Genomic DNA, 26,399 nt, shown 5'->3' on the forward strand with positions numbered 1-26,399 from the left:
ATACTAAGGGAAAGCTCAGCTCCTTTAACCCTGGGCAGCATTTCTCAACGCTGTCTGTATATGACATCACTGATGGGGCTCGCCATAAATGCTAGCCATTCTGATTTAATAACGGAGGTAGAATCTGTGGATACAGGGTTTATTTTATGACATTTGCTTTAAAGCTCCCCAGGTGAATTCAATGGGCAGCCACAGCTTGAGAAGAGCTCTCACATTTCTAGTTTCATATCTGGAAATCCACTGACAGGCTAAGAGATTCCTTTCCTGCCCTCTATATACGATACTCTGACCAATATGAGAAATGAGAACTTTGGTGTGAGAAGAAATCGTGATATAACCTTCATAGCGTCCAGTATCACTGTAGAGATGAGAAAGCAGTAAGAGCCATCTTGTGACCCTCCAAAGTCACACTGAACACATGAGCAATATTGTTTACAGTATTGTTAGTAATAATAATACATGAGAAGTTAAATAGATTGATGGAAACTGGGTAAATTTCCATTTTAGAGAGCCTATCAGAAAAAAAATTATTCATTTTAAGTAACTCTACTCCTGATCATAGATTGAGGTGAAAAAGGAGAGCTGAAGGTTATCTTCCTCTCTCTGAAGTCCTAACCCTGGGGATTCTACAAACCCAACTTTAATACAAGAGAAAAGACTTTTAGGTGCACCTGACTGGTTCGATCAGAGGAGCATGCCACTCTTGATCTCAGAGTTGTGAGTTTAAGCTCCACATTTGGTGTAGAGATTACTTAAAAAAAAAATAAAATCTTTGGGGGAAAAAAGACTTTTAAAAAGGTAAATATAGGGGCGCCTGGGTGGCTCAGTGGGTTAAAGCCTCTCCCTTCCGGTCTGGTTATGATCTCAAGGTCCTGGGATCAAGTGCCGCATCGGGCTCTCTGCTCAGCGGGGAGCCTGCTTCCCCCTCTCTGTCTCTGTCTGCCTCTCTGCTTACTTGTGATCTCTGTGTGTCAAATAAATAAATAAAAATCTTGAAGAAAAAAAGGTAAATACAGCAGAAGGACATTGTGTGAAGAAAAAAAGAAACAAAAGCTAGGTTGAGTATCCTTAAGTCCTTATAAAATATCAATCAGAAAAGAACCAGAATCCCATATCTTCTCACTCCCCATATCTTCAAGCACCACAACTAATATAGAGTCTCTACTGTATATTAATTTGTTATTAAAGGTCAGCTTTAGTTATCTAGAAATTACATAGAGCACATTTTGAGGGGGGAAAAAAAACCTGCCCATTACCTGTACTTCTCCCTCACTGGTGCCAACTGCCAGGCAGGTTCCGTCTTTTACCCAGGACACAGAAGATACATAGTTACAATTGATAGGTAGATCTATATTTTCAGTCACATTGTAGTTTTCCCCATTCCAGATGAATGCAGAGGATCCAAGAGCTATAGCAACTAGATTTTGAAAATTCCAATCTAGAGTATTCAGATCTATAAGAAAAGCATTTCATATTAGAGTGATAATTTTAGCCAAATAAAAAATATTTTCAACTAACCAACTTTTTTTACAGATAGATAAATTAATACCTTTCCCATGATCAACTGGGAAATAGAATCACATAGGTAAACAGATCATTAGAAGTTCAAAAATAAAAACTAGAATTCTGTATCAAGAGTCACAGTCTAATGAATAATAATTTTACTATTCATACTCAAATGTATTTATTTAGAGTCATTTCAAGAACTTGGAACTTTCATCTACCATTATTAGTACACATGGATTTTTCTAACAGATCACTAAAAATTAAAAGCACATTTTTTTATTGAAATTATCTGGACTTTTTAAAAAAATTTTAATTCCAGTATACTTAATATACAGTGTTATATTAGTTTCAGGTATACAAAATAGTGATTCAACAATTTTATTTTATTTTACTTTATTTTTTTATTCGAGGGATAGGGACAAGCAGACTCCCCACTGAGTGTGGAGCCTGAGGTGGGGCTCAATCCCAGGACCCCTAGATCATGACCTGAGCTAAAGTCAGACATTTAATAACTGAGCCTCCCAGGCACCCCCATACCACATCTTCTTTATCCATTCATCTATCAATGGACACTTAGGCTGCTTCCATAATTTGGTTATTGTAAATAATACTGCAATAACCATAGGGGGAAAACACCTAACCCTTACAGAGACATCCTTGAAGCTAGAGTATCCATATGAAAGATGCCACCATCATTTCAAACCAAAAATACCACCCAACTACAGTCTATCTAGAAGTGATCACTAGCTTATAAGTGATACCTGGAAACTCCTAGCTGTACTCTCCAGTTTCTACTATTAGAACTCTTTGCCAAAAAAAGCCATATTTGTAAGACCACATATTAAAATGTATCCTATCTTATTTCTTTTTTGAATTGAGATATAGTTGACATATAACCCTTTCTTATTTCTTATAAGACAAAAATTCTTCTCATTGATACATATCAGTACAAGACTATGAGGCACAGCAGCTCCACTACAGTGGCCTAAGCCAACCATGACTCACCTCTCCACTGATGACAACTATAAACTCTGAACAAAATATTAAAAAAAAAAAAAAAAAAAAAAACCTCCCTCAGAACTGGAAAATTAGCAAATGCAGTTAACTAAGTAAGGGAGTCAAAACCAGAAGAAGCAACCTGCCCAGGGGTGAGTTTCTCACTTTTTTTCTTACATGGTTTTGCCAGAGGGTGGGCCCCAGTCACAGAACAGCACCAGCAGCTAAAGCTCTGGTAGGAAGCTCACCATCTTTCTGGTGAGAGGAGCCAGCCTGAGGTGGCCAAAATGTGTGGAGAAAGTCCTGGAGGGGAGAGAGCCACACAACTCTAGTTGTGAATGTAGGAACCCATGCACATTTCAGCCTAACCCTGAAATCATGTTTTTTAGGGAAAACTCAGATCAGCTTAGCAAAGGCTTTGAGAATCGAACTGAGTGAAGCATCTATTTAGGACTCAGCCTTGACTCCCTATATATGAGGGAAAGACCCGAACCAGCATAGTCAAGGCAGAAGAAACTGATCTGAGACTCAAAACACCACCCACAAAAGGCAGGACCAAACTTAAGGTATAATGTAACTAAGACAGGGGTATCTGGGTGGTTCAGTTGATAAAATATCTGTCTTCAGCTCAGGTCATGATCTCAGGGCCCTGGGATCCAGCCCCACATCAGGCTCCCTGCTCAGTGGGGAGCCTGCTTCTCCCTCTTCCTCTGCCCCTCCCCCTGCTTGTGAGCACACACACACTCTCTCTCCCTTTCTCTGTCAAATAAATAAATAAAATCTTTTTTAAAAAATAAAAAATAAATTTAAATTAAAAGTAAGACAAAAATGGCAACATTCTCTGCAGGAGCCTGAGTTAATACCACATAAAATCCACAACGTTTAGGACACGATTCAAGATTACTGGACACAAGGAAAACATTATTAATAGATGAAAACCCTAAGATGAATTAAGTATGGGAATTATCAGACAAAGGTGCTAAAGCAGTTCTAATAGAATATGCACACAGAATAGAAAAGAATATTCTTCATGAGGTAAAGAAAAAACATACTTGAATGAAAAGAGAAAATATCAGCAGAGGAATAAAAAAAATAGGAACTGTTCTATATACAAAGATAATAGAAACTATAAAAATAAAACTGAATTAGAAGCCATACGGGGTGCCTTGGCTCAGTGGGTTAGGGCCTCTGACTTCAGCTCAAGTCATGATCCCAGAGTCCTGGGATTGGGCCCTGCATTGGGCTCTCTGCTCAGCAGGGAGCCTGCTTCCCCGCCCCCGCCCCTGCCTGCCTCTCTGCCTACTAATGATCTCTGTCTGTCAAATAAATAAATAAATAATCTTAAAAAAATAATAAGAAGAAGAAGAAACCATATGAACAGTAAAGTGGAGGGGCACCTGAGTGGCTCAGTGGGTTAAGTCTCTGCCTTCGGCTCTGGTCATGATCCCAGGATCCTGGGATGCAGCCCCATCCCAGCATTGGGCTCTCTGCTCAGCAGGAAGCCTGCTTCCTCCTCTCTCCCTGCCTGCCTCTCTACCTGCTTGTGATCTCTGTCTGTTAAATAAATAAATAAAATCTTAAAAAAAAAAAAAACAGTAAAGTGGAAATTTTGAAACTGAAAATTACAATATCTGAAAAATCTTCTGGATGGGCTCAGTTGCAGAATGGAAATGACAGAGGAGTCACTGAATTTGAATATCAATCAACAGAAATTATCTTATCTGAAGAACATGTAGAAAAAATTGAAAAAGAAATGAGCAAACTTCAGGGACCTTTGGAATAATATCCAAAGATCTCATATGTGTAATTAGATTCAGGTCTTGAAGCAAAAGAATAAGTCTTCAAATTACCTTAGAACTCTCACCAGAAACTATGGAGGCCAGAAGTCCTTATAATATCTTTAAAATGCTGACAGAAAAAATCTAGTGACCCAGAATTCTACATGCACCAAAAATATCATAAAACAGAATATAAAAAGTGTACCAGAAGTCTTAACAACTGACCTGATCTGAAAGATGCTAACAGAAGCTTTCAGGCTAAAGAAAATTATATGAGAGGGAAATCTGGATCATCAGGAATGAAAGAGAAGCATGAAATTGCTATATATTTGGATAAATATGAAGACAGTTTTTCTTCTTTCATTTAAAATACATAAATGTATGGCTTCTTGGAGTAAAATTTATAACAATGGTAGAGTTTTCAATGTACGTAGATGTAAAATATATGACAACTGCCATAACCTAAAAAAAGTTAAGGGGGTTAAGGGGACCTGGGTGACTACAAAATTTGCATCTACCTACCTATTTGCCAGTCCCCCACTGTATCCTCTCCATTGCCATTATCATTAATTACCAACAGCCTGCCCTTGCTCACGTTGTTAACATTGCTAAAAATGCTCCATCTTCTCTCCCCCATCCCTCCAAAACCTACCCATTTTTCAAGACCCAGCTCAAAGCTCAATATCTCCACAAAGTCTTTTCAGAAAAAGATGCAAAGATCACTGAACTACTTATAATCATTATAGCTCCTTTTACTCCACAATTCATTACTTCTATTCTATACTAACATGTTGGTAGAAGTTCCATCGAGTTAGTCCTGTCTTCCCAGGGGACCTGGGTGGCTCAGTTGGTTGAGTGTCTGCCTTCAGTTTGGGTCATGATCTCAGGGTCCCAGGATCCAGCCCCACACCAGGTTCCCTGCCCAGAAGGGAGTCTGCTTCTCCTCCCTCTCCCTCTGGTCCTCCTCCTGCTCATGTTATCTCTCTCACTCACTCTCTCTCTCAAATAATTAAAATATTTAAAAAAAAAAAGTCCTTTCCTCCCAACTAGATTATAAATAACAAGAAGACCCAATGTGGTTGTTTGACTGATTAGATTTATCCATGTTTAAAATATATGTCTAAGAATAGGCTCCCATTCTCACAGTTCATTCTAATATAGTAAAAAAAAAAAAAAAAAAAAAAAAAAAGTCTATTTCTCATATCCCACCAACACCAAAAATACCCATTCCACACATGAAATCTGCACAAGGAAAAGCCAAACTACATTAACTATATTTGGGTAGTAGAGCTTTGGGACATGAAGAATCCAGTGACCCTTCCAGAAGCAAATTTCAAGTTTATGCTACAGTACAGGATACATTTTGTCACTCCAACTTTTCAATTCATGGTCTAAACAATAACTTACAATAGTCATTTCGAAGACCAGTAAGATGAATCTTCACTTCTGGTTGGAGTATGGAATAGTCTAGATTCTTGAATCTTTTAAGATAGAAGGATTCATCTCTGACTCCATCTCTGCAGCCTATAAAGAACAAACAGTTCCATGTATCTTTATGATCCCATAAGCATAGTATCCATGCAGGTATTAAGACATAACAAAGTGAAAAAGAAAGTAGTCATCATAATAAAACTGAATTACAAGTTGCAGGAGAAGGGAAGGGGAAAAAATTCTTCAGTATTAATTTAAACAGAAATTTAAAAAATAATTCATGGCAATTTTTAATAAAAAAACACATGAGTGCCAAACCTAAGTGTAACATAACTTGTGGGAAGCACACAGAAACACTATAGTATCCTGAATATTTATTTATTCTGTCACTTGAGATCTTAAAATCACAGTAATTTTTGCGTATCCATTTGTCTAGCACATCAACAATTAGCTGAGAGACATAAGCCTTACTCTGAGTCTTTGTCAGTAGTTATCTATTGATTCATTTATTTTGACTCTTTGTCTCACTGTTTCTGAACCAGAGCACACAGGTATTTCTGGCTAGTTTTACCCATAATGATCTGAGGTCAGGGTCCTATCTTGGGTTCAGTTTTAGTTCTTTTTAAGGACCCACATAAGTTTAAACCACAGGCCACCAACGTTTCATCGGTCCCACCACTTGGCTTGTGATCAAACTGAGAACAACATAAATTGATAAACACTGAGCCCACCCAGGTAATTTGTGGTCTTTACAACCACATGCCTTCTGATAAAAGGCCTAAGAGCTTCACAACGCTATACCAAGTAGATCATTACTGCCTTGGTGTTAGCCACAAAGACCTGCATTTGTGTGCAAAACTTAAAGTTTACTAGAAACACTCAAGCACCTCCAATAAAGGTTTTTAAAAAAATAAGTACAAGCTTCCAGTTACAAACTAAGTAATAGGGATGTAATGTAAAACATAGCAATTCTAGTTAGTAATACTGGACTGCATATTTGAAAATTAGTAAGAGTAGATCGTAAAACTTCTCACCACAAGAAAAAAAATTCTGTAACAATGAATGGTGATGAATGTTAACTGGACTTACTGTGGTGATCATTTTGCAATATATACAAATATCAAATCATTGTTTTACTCCTGAAGCTGATGCTGATGGGCTTTGAACAGCATGGGTTTGAACCACATGGGTCCACTTACATGTGGATTTTTTTTTAAGATTTTATTTATTTATTTGACAGAGATCACAAGTAGGCAGAGAGGCAGGCAGAGAGAGAGGGGAAGCAGGCTCCGCGCTTAGCAGAGAACCCGATGCGGGACTCGATCCCAGGACCCTGGGATCATGACCTGAGCCGAAGGCAGAGGCTTAACCCACTGAGCCACGCAGGCACCCACATGTGGATTTTTTAAATAAATACCCCACAGCACTGTAAATGTATCTTCTCTTCCTTATAATTTGCCTAATAACATTTTTTTCTAGTTTAGCTTGTTTTAAGAATATAGTATATAATACATATGAGATACAAAATATGTGTTAATTGACTGTTTATCTTATTGTTAAGACCTCCAGTCAACAGTAGGCTATGAGCAGTTAAGTTTTGGGGGAGTCAAAGTTAGATACAGATTTTCACCCATGTGAGGGGTTACCTTTTGGAAATGTGATCTAAGTAGACTGAAAGAGGTGAATGAAACAGGACAACTAAGTTCTTACCCACTATGCTAGAAAGTTACGATAAAGTCTAAAATATCAAGAAAGAGCAGTTTACAAAGACTGCTTAGCAAATAGATGCAGGGCGCCTGGGTGGCTCAGTTGGTCAAGCAACTGCCTTCAGCTCAGGTCATGATCCTTGTGTCCCGGAATCGAGTCCCGCGTCCTGCTCCCTGCTCAGCAGGAGGTCTGTTTCTCCCCCTGGCTCTCCCCCTCTCATGCTTGCTCTCTCTCTTTCTCTCTCTCAAATAAATAAATAAAATCTTAAAAAAAAAAAAAGAAAATGGATGTAAATAGTAGTGGGAAGAGCTGGAAGAGCTAAAGGTCATTGCCTTTAGGAAATGAGACTTGGGGATGGGACAGGCAAGGCAGAGAATTAGGAGAATTATTGAAATTTTATAATTATATTGATTAGTCTAATAAATATAACATATTCTAATAACATACTCTAAGGTAAGGAAGAAATAAAGGAGGCAGGGAGAGAGAAGGGTAGGAGGGTAGATAAGAAGAACAAACAGAAAATCTTTGGCCCATACCTTTCCAGGCACACTGGGATTGTTCACAGAGCTGCATTTGCCCACTAAGCCACTGAGCCACCTTCTGGGTCGAAAATAGCTGGTTTAGGCATTTCTGAAAGCAAGCAAAGAAATACTTCTCTAGAAATGTGCATATACACCTCACATGTTATGCATGATAGAGTGTTAAAACTGATAATTTGCTAGGAAGTTCGAGGTTTCCACATTAGCACACCGAAGGCTACGACTGGTGTTATTTACTACCTAACCACTGTGTAGTGAACACAGTGCTGAGCATTCACCTGTATCGTTTCTAATCTCCCCGGCAACTCCATAGGCAAGTATTCCTCAGCTAGAATAAAATCTTCTTTCAGTCTTCTAACCGAAAAATCCTTTTAGCCCACAAACCAGCTAAAGGCCAGTAATAGCATCAAAGCCTGCAAGAACTGAAATGTTATGATAGTTCTAGTACAGAGTGAAATTCAAAGACCTCCCCAAGACAACAAAATTGAACATTAGTAAGGCTAATTTTTTTTTAAGATTTTATTTATTTATTTGACAGACAGAGATCACAAGTAGGCAGAGAGGCAGGCAGAGAGAGAGAGAGAGAGGAGGAAGCAGGCTCCCTGCTGAGCAGAGAGCCCGATGCAGGACTCGATCCCAGGACCCCGAGACCACAACCCAAGCCGAAGGCAGCGGCTTAACCCACTGAGCCACCCAGGCGCCCCAGTAAGGCTAATTTTTAAGGAAGGTTTCTTTCAAGGGGGCCTCTCAGCATTCAACCTAGAGGTGTTCTTTTACTCTGTTACTTAGATTTTTCTCTGGGACTTAGTTTTCTTCATCTGTAGTATGTCAGGATTGAACTCATCATTTTAAAGATCCTTTTCCATTAACACCTTTTCCTATTAGAACATCAAATCACAGAGATCTTAAATAACTTGTCTCAGTTTCCATGAATAAAAATATCAGATGATTGCTGTCTCTTTGGGCCAGTATATAAAAAGCAATTCTGACATTCTTACACCCAACTTCAACCAAAAACAGATAAGAAAATTAGTAGTGGGTGCCTGGGTGGCTCAGTTGTTAAGCATCTGCCTTCGGCTCAGGTCATGATCCCAGAGTCCTGGGATCGAGGCCCACGTCAGGCTCTCGGCTCCACTGAAGCCTGCTTCTCCTTCTCCTGCCGCCCACCCCACACCCGCTTGTGTCCTCTGTCTGTCTCTCTGTCTCTCTGTGTCAAATAAATAAAATCTTTTTTAAAAAAAGAAAAGAGGGGCACCTGGGTGGCTCAGGGGGTTAAGCCTCTGCCTTTGGCTCAGGTCATGATCTCAGGGTCCTGGGATCAAGCCCCACATGGGGCGCTCTGCTCAGCAGGGAGACTGTTCCCCCCCCCTCTCTCTGCCTGCCTCTCTGCCTACTTGTGATCTCTCTCTCTGTCAAAGAAATAAATAAAAAATATATTTAAAAAATAATAATAAATAAAATTTAAAAAGAAAAGAAAAGAAAACTAGTAGGAAGTGTAAAGAAACTTACTGGAATTTTCTAAAAACATTTTAATGAACAGTTAAAGCAGAGACAATTCCTTATTTTCTCCTTCATGATAATTTATCTGATTATTCATGTAAAACAATCATTGGATCACCATAATTTTTACATAAGTCTCTCTTACTGGCATCGTTTTGAGATTTTGGTTTTCTTCCCAGATATTACATCATTGCCAGTCAGTGAATAGTGAATTTTTAAGTATTCAAATTAGAACAATCAAGTATAAAACAGGGTTTCCCATTTTTAGCACCACTGGCACTTGGCAGCAGATAATTCATTATTGTGGGAGCTGTTCTGTGCATTATAGGACGTTTAGCAATATCTCAGACTGTCTACTAGAGGCCTTCCCCTAGGTTGCGATGAATAAAAATGTCTTCAGACATTGTCAGAGGAGCCCTGGGGATCAAAATCATACCCAACTGAGAACAGCTAATATAAAATAACATCCCTAAAATCAGTGTAACTTTTCATAGAGTCCCCTCTTCAGAATCCCATAGTTCCCACAAAGTTGACTGAGGCACTGCCCAGACAGGGCACTTCTGTCCCACGCACCCAAGGGTGCTCTTCCCTCAGTAAGAGCTACTTAATACTTTAAGGAACAGGTTGGCATAGAGCTGACTGTATATAATAACTGTGAGCATCACCAGAGCTATCCTGATCCTTGTCATAGAAATACCCTCCATGTGACCTCTGAGGACCACTCGAAGACACACATTTCCTGTCATTGTGAGAGACCTCACGATGCATCTGCACCACTCCTGATGCCATCTGACTTCTAACTGGTCAGGATAACAAATGCTTGATATGAAGTATTGAAATGGTTTCCATTATCACCTTCCCAACTTCTTCAGTGACACTGGGACTCTCATGAAGTTGTGAGGGCAAAGCAGTAAAAACTGCAGTCTGCAAGACGTAGAGTGTGGAAAAGCTGCGGTGCTAATAACCTGGCCTGGGCGTAAGGTCAACCTGCACCAATGATATAGAACTTCCTGGCCATCTGCACCTCCAAACCCTTAACCAACAAGAAAGCACTCGGCAAAAGACCCGCCCTAAGATGTTTGTTTTCAATTGGCATATTCACAATATTGTTCCTCTAGCAAAATATACATGCCAAACACCGGAAGCACATACTAAGTGAGTAACTTTGCCCAAAATGAGAATTTATGACTTTCCTAGTTTAAAGTTCTAAATGAAACCGTGATTCCTTCAGAAGGTCTTCACTGGGTTTGATAAATCTGAAAACATGCTAGTGATATTTAATGTATCAAAGATTTAGATCAGACTCCTCTAAGATCTTAGAACCATAGTAAATAAGATACTTAAAGGAACTAAATTAACTTGGTCAAGACACAAAAACACAACAATAACAATAACTTAAGGGGAATTTTTTTTTTTTAAGATTTTATTTATTTATTTGACAGAGAGAAATCACAAGTAGATGGAGAGGCAGGCAGAGAGAGAGAGAGAGGGAGGGAAGCAGGCTCCCTGCCGAGCAGAGAGCCCGATGCGGGACTCGATCCCAGGACCCTGAGATCATGACCTGAGCCGAAAGCAGCGGCTTAACCCACTGAGCCACCCAGGCGCCCCTTAAGGGGAATTTTTAAAAGACCATCTTATAGGGACCCCTGGCTCAGTTGGTTAAGTGTCTGACTCTTGATTTCCATTCAGATCATGATCTTGGGGTCCTGGGATGGATCCCCACCTAGAGTCCTGCCTCGAGTTCCACAGGCTCTGCGTTTGGTGGGGAGTCTGCTTGGGATTCTAGCTCTCCCTCTCCCTCTGCCCCTCATCCCACTAGCACTTTATCTCTCCCTAAAATAAATAAATAATAAGTCTTTAAGGGAAAAAAAAAAAAAAAAAAAGACCATCTTACAGAGAAAGAATTTAACTTATCTTGAGAGACCCAGGGGTGGGGGGCAGATCAAGTCACCGAATAGTTGGAAATGATTATATAAAAAAATTTTTGGCTGTAGGGGTGCATACCATAATATGTATAATTTCATTATATTTTTAATCTTTCCATCTTTAGAAAAATATTTAATTCAAGTATAATTAACATACAGTTTTATAAGAGTTTCAGATGTACAATAGGATGATTCGGCAATTCTATACATTAAACAATGCTCAACACTGTGAATTTTCTGTAACTTTCTTTGGATTTTTTGATGGTTTTCTTCACTGTGCAAAAGCTTTTTATTTTGGTATAGTCCCAGTAATTTGACTTTGCTTTTGTTTCCCTTGCCAAAGGAGGGACTATATTTTAAAAAATGTTTCTACAGCTGATGTCAAAGAGATTACTGCCTATGTTTTCTTCTAGGAATTTTATGGTTTCAGAGATCACACTTAATGGGTCTTTAACCCATTTTGTGATTCTTCTGTGTATGGTGTTCAAAAGTGGTCCAGTTTGCTTTTTCTGCATGTAGCTGTCCAGTTTTCCCAACACCCTTTGTTGAAAGAGTTTTCTTTCTCCCATTGCATATTCTTACCTCCTCTGAAGTTCTATACAAATTTTAAGATTGTTCTAGCTCTATGAAAAATGCTATTGATTTTTTGATAGGGGTTGCATTAAATCTGGAAATTGCTATGGGTAGTACAGACATTTGACAAGATTTGTTCTTTCAATCCATCAGCATGGAATATCTTTTTATTTGTTTGTGTTTAAATTCTTTCATCAGTGCTTTATACTTTTCAAAGTACAGGCCTTTTACCTCCTTGGTTAAGTTTATTCCTAGGTATCTTACTGTTTGGGGTACAACTATAAATGGGATTGTTTAATTTCTCTTTCTCATATATATAATGCAACAGATACCTGTATACTTATTTTGTATACTGCTTCTTTACTTAATTCATTTATTATCAGTTCTGTAGTCTTTTTTTTTTTTTTAGATTATTTATTTATTTATTTATTTGACAGAGAGAAATCACAAGTAGATGGAGAGGCAGGCAGAGAGAGAGAGAGGGAAGCAGGCTCCCTGCCGAGCAGAGAGCCCAGTGCGGGACTCGATCCCAGGATCCTGAGATCACGACCTGAGCCGAAGGCAGCGGCTTAACCCACTGAGCCACCCAGGTGCCCCTCTAGTCTTTTTTTAATCTTCTTTTTTTTCAAATGAGCATATAATGTATTATTTGCCCCAGGGGTACAGGGCTTACACATTTCACAGCCCTCACCATAGCACATACCACCCCCTCCAGTGTACATACTCTAACCACCCTATCCCTACCCCCCACCCCTCAGCAACCCTCAGTTTGTTTCATAAGTTAAGAGTCTCTTATGGTTTGTCTCCCTCCTGATCCCATCTTGTTCTGGTAGTCTTTTGATGGAGTCTTTAGGGTTTTCTTTATAGTATCATGTCATCTGAATCTTCACCTTTTTTATGTTTCATTTCCATTTTTTTTGATTGATACTAACTAAATTTGTATATTTGTTGGGTATTAATTTCTTTTTAACAAAGTGCCGCTATTCATGTCCATAACTCATTTTTCCTGTCAAGAACCCATCATTTTCTTCCTGATTTGTAAGAGCAGCTGAGCCAGTTCCTTCCTCACATTTGGGACCCATTTGTCAGAGCTTCTCAGGATATGAGATGTCAGTTTTCTCCCTTTACCTACCCGGCCTTTTGAGGCAACGGTTTCATTCCAGTCTCTGTCCGTCGCATGAGCTTCCTTGCAAAAATGGAAAGAGTTACTTGTTTCGAAAATCCCTTTGATGGGTGTCTGGAGTGGTTCTTGGTAGGATCCTGCAAGAAAGACATTTAGCTTTTAATTTGTTTTTAAAAAAGATAATCACTTAGGTTGGTGACCAATCCATTATGTCTTTCACAATAGAAAGTGAAGCCACAGACCCCCATCTCTCCAAAATCCTGGCAAAGGTGGGAAAAGAAAAAGGGTCAGCACAGGGCCTGATCCAGAATGCCAAGGTCATAAGTGAACACTGCCTCAGCGGCCTCTGTAGGAAATGCCAAGATAAAGACCTGACTCCCACCACAGCCGCAGCAGAAATGCTTTGTCTCTGCTCGGAAAGAACATATTCGCACATTTGAAGAATAGATACAAACAGTTCCCTAGTTTAAGATGATGGAGCAAAGGTGTCTGGTCTGCCCAGGCTAAGCTCCTCCTGCCGGGAAATCACTGTCGGGTGCTTACTTCCCTAATCATTGGCATCTACTCTACGATCATGAGCAAATCACTTTGCCTCCCCCGCTCCCTTTTATAGAAAGATGCTGTAAGTATAATTTGAGATGACGTCAGTGAGATACTTTCTAAATTAAAGTAATAACAGTCAATGTTATTTGTATCATTATTATTCATACTGTTTCTCTTCTCAAGACTGAGAAAGCCCTTTACCAGACTTTTAACTGTACAGAAAACCCTGTCCTGTCACCCTCTAAAGCTGTCTCTTTTATGTCCATTCATACCACTTGTTCTGCAGAGGGTCCACGGGACCACTGAAAAATCTTATATACATAATTATAATCTTTACAAAAGAAATCATATACCAGTACAAATCTCAGAAATCATCTAAAACTCTGCATATTGTCTTTTGGTTTTTGTTTCATTTCCCACTCCTCTCCCCCACCACCTTGAAAATTTCTTATTCAAAGGAAGAAAAGGAAAGCGATGATGAATGCGATACTAGATAGTTCTACAAGACAGAGTCTCTCAGGAATATCTATTTCATTAACATTTTTTAAATAGCCTCTGAAATTTCTATTACCTCACCTAGAATCAAAGTCTCTTTCTCAGGCGTTATCTTCAGCACGGATCCAGAATCTTCTGGGAGGTAAGTGGTAGAAAGCTCTTCCCCAAAGGAACAGGCTGCCAGATCCCTGGTTTGGCTTTGCCGCCATCTAGTGGTAATTGGGCTACTGGCAATGGGACCCTCCACTGACAGCCTCTTCACAAAGTTGCTCTTGAAGCTAGAATATGTGGGCTTAACTTCATCAAACACCTATTTAACAACAACAACAACAACAAAAAAGGCTGTAATTTATAGGAGCCTCAATGATGCAAAAGTAGGGATTCCTTAAAGGAGAATTATAAACAACTCATCTAGGACAAAACAAACTATATATAAGATTTTAATTTTGTGACCTGAGAGAACATTATTTTATATTTATAAATATATACGTGTGTGTGCATGTGTATACTTAGAGCCTCTGTTTAAGGGTCTGAAGACATATAAAAGCAGCTTAGGAAATAATTATGTTTACAGTTATTACAATTACACATCAATATAAAATACGAAGTTAAAATAACCCTATATATTGAACTGACAAAATTTTTATATAAAATCACAAAATTGCAAATCTGGAAATAAACAGCAATTTTCTAGTTCAAACTTTCATTTCACAGATGAGAGAACTGAGGCCTAATTTGCTCAACATTCATCTCATTCCCACCAAGAAACCCCAGGAGTTTGGTATTTCCAGATCCTATAATGGTGAAACACGCCATGTTATCTACATGAAATTCAAATGCAAATGACAAACTGGAAGTATATTTTTACTTTTTTATTTATTTTTAAAATATATTATTTACTTATTTGGCAAGAAGAGAGACCAAGAGCACAAGCAGAGGGAGAAGCATGTTTCCTGCTGAGCAAGGAGCCAATGCAAGACTGGATCCCAGTAGCCTGGGATCATGACCTAAGCCCAAGGCAGACGGCTAACCTACTAAACCACCCAGACACCCCTCATTGTCTGGGATTAGGTTAAACCTTAACCAACTAAGCCACCCAGGCACTGCAGAAGTATATTCTTAATAAAATGCCAAGCATGTTAGATTTGTGTCCTATTGTGTAATGGACTATTTGTGTAAAGGACTCTTAGAGAAAGTTAGACAAATTTGCAAGCCAAATAGAAAAAAATAGGGCATAAGACCTAAAAAGACAATTCACAAAAGAATATAAATGCCCCCAAAATATTCAACCTCACTAGTAATCAAAAAAATGCTAATTTAAAACAATAACAAGATGCTAGCAATGATTTTCTTTTTTAATAACAAGCCCCAAGAGTGAAGGTTCCAGAAACAAACACTGGCATACATTGCTGGTGGAGCATAAATTAGTATTTGGAAAAGACAATTTGGCAACATGTGTCAAAAGCCTTCAAATATGTGTATAATCTCTACTAACCCAGAAACATCACCACTAAAAATGTAAGGAAGAAATTTAAAAAATGAGCAAATATCAGTAAAACCAAAATCTATTGAGTGCTTGCCACAATATGAACCCATATGTTAAAGGTCTAAACACATTCCTATTTAATCTTCAGAAACACCTGTAAAGCAGGTCTGTTATTTATTCCCCTTCTACCAATGAAGAAACTGAGGTTTAGAGGGTAAGTGAATTGCTTAAACCCACACAGTGAGTCAGTGGAGATGCTATACCCTAATCTCCGCTGTCTGATTCCATGGTCCATCCTTCCAGCAGGGAATAGGCAGTGGTTACTGCAGTGTGTATGGTTAGAGGGAAAAACAATGGGAAGGACGCAGTGGAGAACTGACAAGATAGGCATCCTTAGACTATTCTGTAACCATTAGAAATTAGAAAATATAGGGGCGCCTGGATGACTCAGTCGTTAAGCATCTGCCTTTGACTCAGGTCATAATCCCAGCGTGCTGGGATTGAGCCCCGCATCAGGCTCCATGCTCAGCAGGAAGCCTGCTTCTTCCTCTCCCTCTCCCCCTACATATTGTGTTACCTCTCTCACTGTGTCTCTTTCAATCAAATAAATAAAATCTAAAAAAAAAAAAAAAAGGAATTAAATGTCTGTACTCTTCATTTTGGCTCAGGTCATGTACTCAGGGTTGTGAGGTCGAATTCCATGTCAGGCTCCATGATTCTCTTTCTCCCTCTCCTTCTGCCCCTCCCTAACCCTCTCCCTCTTTTTCTTTCTAAAATTTTTTTTTTAATCTTCCCTTCTAAAAATATATATATGAGTAAAATAAATGAATCCATGTGAACCAAAATGCTAAGTAACTAACAAACAGTACACATGGCAAAAACACAGAGGTGGTATGCAAATGACTCTAGGTTAGGGAATCGCTGCATTTTTTTTGTTGTGATATTTCATCTTTGGTGTTTTTAAACTTTTATTCCAGGATCTGTCTCTTGCTGAGGAAATGACTGTCATATAGTTCTAAACATCTCGAGTAGATAGTAGGAAAGAGGAAGAGAAGAAAACTAAGACAAAGTACGATAAAGGGGAAAAGGATGAATGACTCAGTACTCTAAGCACATCAGTTTGGCTTGTTTACCTCTTATTTTTATTTATTTTTTGGAAGGAGGGGCCGAGAAAGAGGGAGATAGAGAGAATCTCAAGCAGGCTCCACACCCAAGACAGAGCCCACGCAGGGTTCCATCTCACCACCATGAGATCATCACACCTGAGCCAAAATCAGAGGTTTAACTGAGTCACTCAGGCACCCCATAATGTCCATCACCTTATTTTTGAACCTCCAGTGTCTACTCATACTGGTGGGCAAAAACTTCTGAGATCATTTTCGGATACATTTTATTTAGTTCCCCACTGCCCCTAAGGGCTCCCAAGTATCTTGAGTATCGATCCCTTCTCTTCCCTTACGTTGACCAAAGCGGCCTTCCTTAAGGCACCCTCACCTCTCATCTTCTCTGCAGACTCTATGGCCCCTTCCAGATTACCCAGAAAACTAAAAAATGATGATATCAAAATATATACAGAGAAAGACTCTGACAAATGAAAAGAAAGACTCTAAAAAATGAAGAAAAAAGAAATGCCTAAGGGCCAAAATCTATCAGTGTTCAGTAATATCTAGGCTGGGAGTTACCCAAGCTGTCCTCCTGAATGTCTGATTAATGGGCCTAAATGGATATTTACAGATCATTCATATACAAAAAACATACAAGGTTTAAAACCACATATATATGCTTTTTTAGATATGAGCGTGTATGTATGTATAGATACATACATGTGCACACACATATATGCACACACACACTCAATCTTTCCATCTCCACCACAGTACTCTTGAGTTGCTGCTGTCGTCTCCACCCACCTGCAGTGGTGGTCGTGCGAAACTGCTCCAGCTTCCTGATCAAGAGAAACAAGCAGACACACAACACGGAGCCCAATAACCTGAAGGCTCGCAACTCCTTCTGCTACAACCTGCTGATTTACCGCAAGACTGCGAGGCTTAGACCCGGTGCCCCCATGGCACGGCTATAGCGATGGTCATGAAATGGAGATCCAGCCAGTGAAAACCCGCCACCTCCTACGTGCAGACCACCATCAACAAGAATGCCCGGGCCCCCCTCAGCAGCATCAGACACGTGACATGCAAGAACAGGGACTGCCCGGATCTGCGCATGCCTGCCGATTGCAGAATCCCCGCGCTATCCGATTCAACCTGGACCGGGGGGATGCTGAGGAGGAAGCAGGCCGCCGCCTGCAAGGGCCGCTGAACAACTTTACCCCAGCCCCAAAGCAATAAGCGTGTCAAACACCTCAAAAAAAGTCGTATCTAGAATACTTTTAAACCATAAGAGTCATAAACTGTAATCAGTCACAAACTGATTTCAGCCCTGATGAGATTTATTGAAGTTTTCCAAGTAGTTTTCTTATTGGGGGAATCTTCTGGACAAACGAATGTGCGACATCAAACTGGCACAGATGTTCTATTTCTGGTTACTAACTGACATGTGGGCTTGTACAGAATCTCTTGTAAGTTTATACAGCAAAACTTTGATATTCTCAAAGGCCAAGCTCTGCAGTTGATGGGAGTTTCTGTACTTACAAAACAATGAACTAGAAATTATCCTAATGATTTTATCGAGGTAATACCACCCTATGGGACCCAGCCTGGGGTCTAGTCAGCCAGCATCTTCCCAGAGGTAACCCTTTGTCCTCTCCCTCAAATCACCCTTATAACGGGAGGGGTTTACATGGTTCAAATTACAGCAGATGTTCTATGAATTAACTTTTTTTTTAATTAACTTTGGGAACTCAAGTTCCTGAGCCATTTCCTTGAACAGCCTGAGGAGCAAATCAAGTACCCAGTGTAGACATACAGTCATGAAACCTGTCTACAATGGAAGACAAGCAGAAACCAAAAAACCTCGTTACTATGAAATTTAAAAAAAAAAAAAAAAGATCGAGGTCTAAAGTTTCTCAAATTTAAATGCACACTTGAGTCATGAGCTGGTCTTATAAAAATGCAGATTTGGGTTCAGGAACTCTGAGATGGGGCTCGAGCCGCTGTGTATCCAACAAGCACCTGGCAATGGCTCCACACTTGGAGCCCAAGGACCTTGCGCTTGGAGTAGGGAGGTCACAGCATTTAAGTCCAGGTGTCCCATAAACTTTGACTTCATCAGTAACTCAGCTAGCGAGCACCCAAGGAATGCTAACATAGTTAAGAGGCAATACAACATGTTTTGTGTACATTTTTGTTCTTTACCAGAAATTACGTTTACAGGAGAAGACTTTTCTTTTGTGTCCATTCTTATCAGGCTCCGTGACTGGGAATAACGTGGTTTATCAGTCTCTGACAGGTTGTACATGGCTAAGCTGTGGATTCGGCTCATCTACCCCCAAGAGCACACACCACAGACGCAGGCTAGAGGCAGAGCTGCCAGCCTCCTGAGCACATCCTCTAAAGCGCAAAGATCTGTGGTGGGAAAGGGCACTCCCATGGTTTTTCAGATCATTCCATGCACTTTTTCCTAGCATTTTTTAAAAAGATTTTATTCGTCAGAAAGACAGAGAGAGAGCGTGCACAAGCAGGTACAGTGGCAGGCAGAGGCAGAGAAGCAGGCTGCCCCCTGAGCGAGAAGCCTGATGCTAGCTAGACTCAATGCCAGGACCTTGAGATCATGACCTGAGCCTAAGGCAGCAGCTTAACCCACTGAGCCACCCAGGCATTCCTTTCCTAGTGTTTTCAATAAACACACCAAGACCCCAAGAGTCAGGCACGTAGTATGAAGCACCTTCATTTGAAAATTCCTGTGTGTCATAGAGAAGAGGCTAAGATGACTCAAGGATGGCAGCCCTCAATTTCTCATCTATTCCTACCCCTGAAATTTTCAACAGTAAAGTTAGGCCTCCTGTAAGAGGCAACAGCCACAGGAAAAACAAAGACGAAAAAAGAAGAAAAAGAAGAAGAAACTAGATGATGCACCCAAGGAGAAGTGGATTCGGGGGGTTTCCTTGTTGGTTTTGCCTTCTTGATAGAATTGTCTAATTTAATTTTTAAATTCCTGATTTATTATAAAGTTCAGTATTTTTTCTGTCTACAGGCTGCAGCCCCTTAAATCACTGTCATGGGTTGGAACCAGACTGTTTTAAAACTGCCACAGGCGTATCAGCATTCCAAGGGGAAGTATTGTTTAATGAAACTTCTCAGTTGCATATGTCTGCGTACTGAGTTCAATTGTAAAGTGCATTTCTTAGTGGGGATCCTGATCAAAAATTTGAAAAACACTGGACTATAGTTTGCTTTTTGATAGTGGAGTGTTCTTTAAAGCCTTCGTTGTGTTTGCTTTATTTTTACTATATTCACCTGGCATTGCCTAAATTAGATGAGTTCAGGGTAAGCAGCCCCTTCACATATTTCTCTGCCCTTTCCACTGTAAATTCCTAGAACTCATGTAGCAAGCTCATATTTTATATGTATAATACGTATAATATTAAATTCCTCCAGACTATCCATCATGTTAACAGGCCACATTTAATCCACCTCTGAACTATTCTGGGTGGTCTTTACTGCCCTACATTTAACCCACTACTGGGAGTGCTCAATCCACAGCTTCTGCCTTACAAGGCAAAAGAGTTAAAGAGTTATCAAAGAGTTACCCAAAAAGTCCTGATTTTTCTAGCAAAGATTGCAGTGGGCACCATAAATACATTAAAATTCTTTAGCACTCCTTATTTTATGCAGGACTTTCACTCCTTTCCCCGTGTGAGAAGGGTCTTTCTATTTCTCAGCAGTAGTCTGTCCTACTTGGTTTTCCGTTAAACAGAGCTGGTGTCAAGTTTCAGCTCCTCCTTGAATTCCAGCCCGCTGAGACGTCCCTCTAGAATCATCCAAAATGGAGCCGCTTACAGCATACCCTTTAAGATGTTCAGGGTCGAAAGCAAAGGTATTTGCAGTTTTACTGTCTATGGTTCTATGCACAGTAATGTTATTTCTTCTACAACTAAAATTCCTAAAACCTAAAATCAACAGCTTTTATACCTTCGAAGTGAAAGATGCAAAAGGAAGAACGGTTTCTCTGGAAAAGTTTAAAGGCAAAGTAAGTTGCATCTTCTGATTTTTTTTTCCATTGTTCATTCATGTTCTCTGTTTAATGAAATCAATTTTTCATTGTTAAAGGGTCGTAAGTTATACTTTCATCTTCAAAGTAATGTTACTTGTGTATCATTTTAGTCATCAAAGTTCTGATAGTGTATCTACTTCTAATTGATAAACTCTGTCCTGTCTTCAGAGGCATGCTGAAATAATCCTTTAGGTTGTTTAGGAAATTCTTATAGTTAGTAATGTGACTATGGAGACATTAAAAAACATTAATTCCATAATCTAGCAACATTAAAAACCACTCTTATCGATGTTACTATCTTTTATTTAAAAATAAGCTATTGTATCCGATGCTTTATTAACGGTGGTGATCTTTCAGTCTTTGATTCATGCATCCAGCTTAGAATTTTCAATAAAATTGGGTATATCTAAAAATATGAAATAACTATCTGCTTCAAAATGGTTTGGGATTTTAACTACTTGCAGACTTTTTTTTTTTTAATCTTTTATTTGCTTCACTTTCCGGTTGGATTTTTTTCTTTTTCCGGGAGGTTGCCCTAGTTGTAAACGTGGCTAGTGACTGCCAACTCACAGACAGAAATTACTTAGCACTGCAGGAACTACACAAAGAGTTCGGACCATTCCACTTCAGCGTCTTGGCCTTCCCGTGCAATCAGTTTGGAGAATCGGAGCCCCGCCCAAGCAAGGAAGTAGTATCTTTTGCAAGAAGTAACTACGGAGTGACATTCCCCATCTTCCACAAGATTAAGATTCTAGGATCTGAAGCAGACCCTGCATTTAGATTTCTTGTTGGTAAATATCTATCTTGCCTCGCCAGTTTAATGTTTTTAATTGCTTTTCCTTTTTAAAACAAAAGAGACCAGGACCATACTTCTCCGTTTCATTTGAAATGTTTTAGTGGGAAAGTTTGATAAAATACCGAAGAGCCAGAATCTCATGTTTTGTAATTTCTAGAAGTTATGCTTCCCTGAAGTCAATGTTTCAACCTCTTGAATGGCAAAATGAGTCTACTCCAATGTATTTTATTCCTTATGATCATTTTCCTGAAGAATTTATCTGAAGTGTGGTCATGGCTATCATCACAAAATATCTTCACAAAATAGCTCTTGGGGAAATGTTCCTCCCCATTTTAAAGCTATCTATGTCTCATGAATAGTGACGGGCATTATTAGTAGACATATCTTTGTGGTTAATTTTATGTTGTTTTACTTGTCTGAGATACTATCTTTAAGGATGAATAATGTCTCAGTTTACCAGGTTTTTGCTAAAATTTATAACAGAATATAAGGATTTTTTTGGAGGCGGGTATATTAGGCTATGTCTAAAATTAGACGAGCTACAGAAATCTGTTTAAAGATTTTCCTGGGTCAAAGGTAGTGAGATATAGTGACTAAGGGCATTGGTTTTAGCTTCATTCTCTGGCTTCAAACCCCTACTCTGTTGCTTTTGCTGTGTGGCTTCAGGTACATGAGATAACTCCTCTGGGCCTTCTTCCTCATTTGTGAAAGGAGACTATTAATACTACCTACTGCCTGACATTGTTTGTATTCCTAAGTATATTACTAGCAAAAAGCAAAGTATTTAGATGCCGCTTTACCTTGCCAAACATTACTCTAATGGATATTCAGCTAATGTCCTCTCATCTGACTTATACAGATAATATCCTCAGCCCTATTTTCACAGATAATTTGAGTTTTCATAAAACAGTGACCTCCATCAGATAATCAAGTTTCCAGTCCAGGAAGTTAGCTAATGATACTCTATAAAATTTAAGTGTGAAATCAGAATCTTTTAAAAACATATTTAATTTTGGGACGCCTGGGTGGCTCAGTTGGTTAAGCAGCTGCCTTCAGCTCAGGTCATGATCCCAGCGTCCTGGGATTGAGTCCCACATCGGGCTCCTTGCTCAGCAGGGAGCCTGCTTCTCCCTCTGCCTCTGCCTGCCATTCTGTCAGCCTGTGCTCACTCTCTCCCTCTTCTGACAAATAAATAAAATCTTTAAAAAAAAAAACATATTTAATTTCTAGGGGAAATTAGCACAATGCTTAACACCCTGAATATATAATCAGAGTGATATCTTCATTCCTTTTATTTCCAGGATACACTGAGGAAAGACAAGCCAGAGCACATGTCCTTGTAATCATTTTCAGTTATAGCAGCCAGATATGTGGGCATCATAGCTCCTGAGTTCTCCCCCTTTGTCACTAAAAAAGCTTCTGAAACTCCACCGACCCCATGTAACCAAAAAAAGTAACAGTGACTTAAGGTTTCACAAGTTAGATGAAGCTCCAGAGACAAGGACTCTGAGATCGTAGTCAAATGAAAATTACATCTTTTTAAAACAAGCCAAAATGGACTGTAACTGGTCACGTGGTCACGAACAGGCCCATTCTGCCCGTGTGTGCAGTTGTCACTAGACAGGGCATCTGGACACGGAGGCTCATGGGGACTGAAGCTCAGCCACAGCAAGGCATGTGTACCCATCTGGAAAGGTGTCTTTTCTTAATTCACATCAAGATGTTAGGTCAGCTAGAAAGAGCTCTGCCCTAACATGTAGTATTGTTAGAGACACATTTTTCATTACAGAATAGGACAATTTTTCAAAATGATTTTGAGACAGTTTTCATGTGGTAAAATGATACGCTGAGTCACTGATGTTTGCTGTATCAGAAATATTTTTCTCTAATAATGAAATAAATTGAACTGCTTGGCACAGTGCACAAAGTAAAGCACATTTAAGTAATCAGGCTACTTTTTATTTCTTATTTTTAACCTATGCTCCCTCGTTGGTTCTTTCTCCCAGCACAAAGTATTGTACACCTTAAAACTCTATAGGCAATGTGTTCCTTCTACCTATTTAATCTCGATTTCTGAACAAATAATTAACACTTGTTGCCTCTGCTTCTCTTCTCAGTTTCCTTCTTAGATCACTGTGTCTGGCTTCTTGCCAGGATCTCCTGAACCTTGACTCCTACTGAGTCAAGGAGTTACTGAACCAGTGACTCCTACTCTGGCCCCTTCCCTTTCTTCTTTTCTGGTTCCTCCTTTCCATCAACCCTTAATTCTACTGAGCCTCGGAATTCTGCCACAATCCACTGGGGCTCTTATTCTATCCCCTTTCCCTGAGTGAGCTCTCTCTCCTAAGATCCAAAGCCATATAGTCAATGGCCTCCTCTGACTGGATGACCCACAGACACCTGAATCCCCTCGCATACAAAAACAAATTTGTCATCATTGTCCTAAAATCTGCTTGCTTTTCCGTAGGAGTAGGAAGGTCTGTGTATCAGTCCTGGTTCTACCACTTACTAGCCATGAAACCTTGAGTCTAGGACTCCATTTTTCTCATCTGCAAAATGGGCTTAATAATAATACCCACCTCACGGGGTTGCTGTAAAGATTAAATGAAAGGATCTATTTAGAGCAATGAGCACACACTCCTAGGTACATAGTAAACAAGTTATTTATATTTATTTTTTTTTAAGATTTTTATTTATTTATTTGACAAAGATCACAAGCAGGCAGAGAGGCAGGCGAGAGAGGAAGCAGGCTCCCCGATGAGCAGAGAGCCTGATGCGGGGCTTGATCCCAGGACCCTGATATCATGACCTGAGCCGAAGGCAGAGGCCCTAACCCACTGAGCCACCCAGGCGCCCCTATTTATATTTTTTTCTATGTTAGTCAATGCACATCAATTCTGGGTAGTGTAAGTGGAAAAAAAAATCTACATTTCTTACATAAATTTAAACCTATCAAAAGGACAGCATAATTTCTCAATATGATTTAACACTATATGTTAACTGGAATTAAATAAACACTTAAAAAATAATGCGATAAAGAATTCCTTTCCAGGGGTGCCTCGGTGGCTCAGTGGGTTAAAGCCTCTGCTTTCGGCTCAGGTCATGATCTCAGGTCCTTGGATCAAGTCCTGCATCGGGCTCTCTGCTCAGCGGGGAGCCTGCTTCCTCCGCCACCCCCCCCTCCCCGCCTGCATCTCTGCCTACTGGTGATCTCTGTCTGTCAAATAAGTAAATAAAATCTTAAAAAAAAAAAAAAAGAATTCCTTTCCATTTTTGTCTACATTACATGTAACAATATTAAAACCATAGATAACATTTAATATGAAAATAATTCCATACATGCCATTACCAAGGACCATTGGAACATCATTTTATCTCTAAAAATGTTAGGAAACTGAACATTTTGAGTGACAAAGTAAATTTTTTTTTTGTTTAGATCTGATGCAAAATAAACCACTTTGTTTCACGATTCCAGATCAGTAGAATCATCAGTGAAGTCACCAAATATACAGAAATATGGTTACTCATATGAGTTTTGCTTTATTTGGGTGTTTTGCTTTTTGTTTTGTTTTTGACATTGCTAGAACTTGATTCTAACATTGTCACTTACATAGATACTAATAGGAATGACAATCTTAGCAAAAGAATAAAATTGTGCTCATGAAAATATATTCTGGTATTTTAGATTCTTCAAAGAAGGAACCAAGGTGGAATTTTTGGAAGTATCTGATCAACCCTGAGGGCCAAGTTGTGAAGTCCTGGAGGCCAGAGGAACCCATTGAAGTCATCAGGCCTGAGATAGCAGCTCTGATTAGGCAAATGATCTTAAGAAAGAAAGAGGACCTGTGAACATGGCAGTGAGTCATTCAGACACAGTAATCGGAATATGGACATGTCAGGGCAGGGGTGGGTGGGTTTCATCTGAAGACTCTTGACAATAAAATGTGGCCCTGAAGGATGGGGTGTTTTATTTTTAGGATACCTTGCTGGTGAGTGGTAATGATTGTCCCCGGGTCAGAGATATTACCTAAAGCAAAAATAAAGAGTAGCTAAAAAATCAAAATGCAATATATTAAATATTTCATCTGACCACACTAAAAAATTCAGAATACAGAGTCACCAATGTGCATCAATATCCTGTTGTTCACCTTGACATTTTCCAGGATTGTATTTGATGGAAATGCCAACACACAGTTGAATTCCACACTGTTTGAATTCAAGGCACTGTATGTGACTGAAATTTCGGGAGTAACTAAATGTAAATGGCTATTTTTATGTAATGAAATACAAAATAAACATTGAAAAATGTGAAATAGATTCAAATCTCTATATACTTCTGTTTCATGTACAGGATTTTGTTTCTTGTTTGATTTTTTTTTTTTTTTTTAAGTACAGGTTCGTAGTATGTTTTAGTATATCTGCCTGAATAGTAACTGATGAATGACACTATCCTAACACTTGAAAACGCCTTCATCACTTTGTTACTTCTAGGTTATTTTCCAGAAGCAACTCAAATTTTGTAAATAGAATATTAATAGTTGAATTGCAGGCTTTATTTCTGAATGAAAATCCTAAGTGTAAGAAAAAGACAGTATTTGATGATTTAGCTCAATTCTTGGTATAATAATTTTGGTTGCTCATATATTCAGACTAGATCAGCCATTTGGAAAGAATTCCATGCCACATCATTCTGACAGCTGAAACAGTAAGACTCAACTCTGAATCTTTAAAGGTCTGAATGTAAACAAAGGAGGTTTGCAGTCACAACAGCCTTAAACATCAGCAGTCACCGAACCCTTTGATAGAGCCACAAAATGCTTCGTCTCCCAAAG

At 39.3% G+C, this 26,399-nt stretch overlaps 2 protein-coding genes across 5 annotated transcripts in view; one reads left to right on the forward strand and one right to left on the reverse strand.

Moving 5' to 3' along the window:
• Positions 1 to 26,399, reverse strand: part of CDC20B (cell division cycle 20B) — a 45,958-nt gene that overhangs the window by 12,769 nt on the left and 6,790 nt on the right. For all 3 annotated transcript variants that reach the window (XM_059174991.1, XM_059174990.1, XM_059174989.1), the window contains exons 3-7: positions 14,198 to 14,426; positions 13,088 to 13,215; positions 7,955 to 8,048; positions 5,688 to 5,804; positions 1,257 to 1,453 (exon numbers count right to left, since the gene is read on the reverse strand). In XM_059174991.1, coding sequence (XP_059030974.1) covers positions 1,257 to 1,453; positions 5,688 to 5,804; positions 7,955 to 8,048; positions 13,088 to 13,215; positions 14,198 to 14,426 — 765 coding nt within the window. The remainder of the gene's footprint in view (positions 1 to 1,256; positions 1,454 to 5,687; positions 5,805 to 7,954; positions 8,049 to 13,087; positions 13,216 to 14,197; positions 14,427 to 26,399) is intronic.
• On the forward strand, positions 20,522 to 25,884 carry GPX8 (glutathione peroxidase 8 (putative)). Of its 2 annotated transcripts, XM_059174992.1 has the most exons (3): positions 20,522 to 20,747; positions 21,301 to 21,562; positions 25,253 to 25,884. In XM_059174992.1, exons 1-3 carry the CDS (start codon positions 20,544 to 20,546, stop codon positions 25,414 to 25,416), a joined length of 630 nt encoding a protein of 209 aa, XP_059030975.1. In that variant the 5' UTR covers positions 20,522 to 20,543; the 3' UTR covers positions 25,417 to 25,884. The 2 variants fall into 2 exon arrangements, with proteins under 2 accessions (XP_059030975.1, XP_059030976.1); XM_059174993.1 differs by lacking the exon at positions 21,301 to 21,562 and having other exon boundaries at positions 20,538 to 20,747.

This window comes from Mustela lutreola, chromosome 5 (assembly GCF_030435805.1).
Source record: "Mustela lutreola isolate mMusLut2 chromosome 5, mMusLut2.pri, whole genome shotgun sequence".
Lineage (NCBI taxonomy): Eukaryota > Metazoa > Chordata > Mammalia > Carnivora > Mustelidae > Mustela > Mustela lutreola.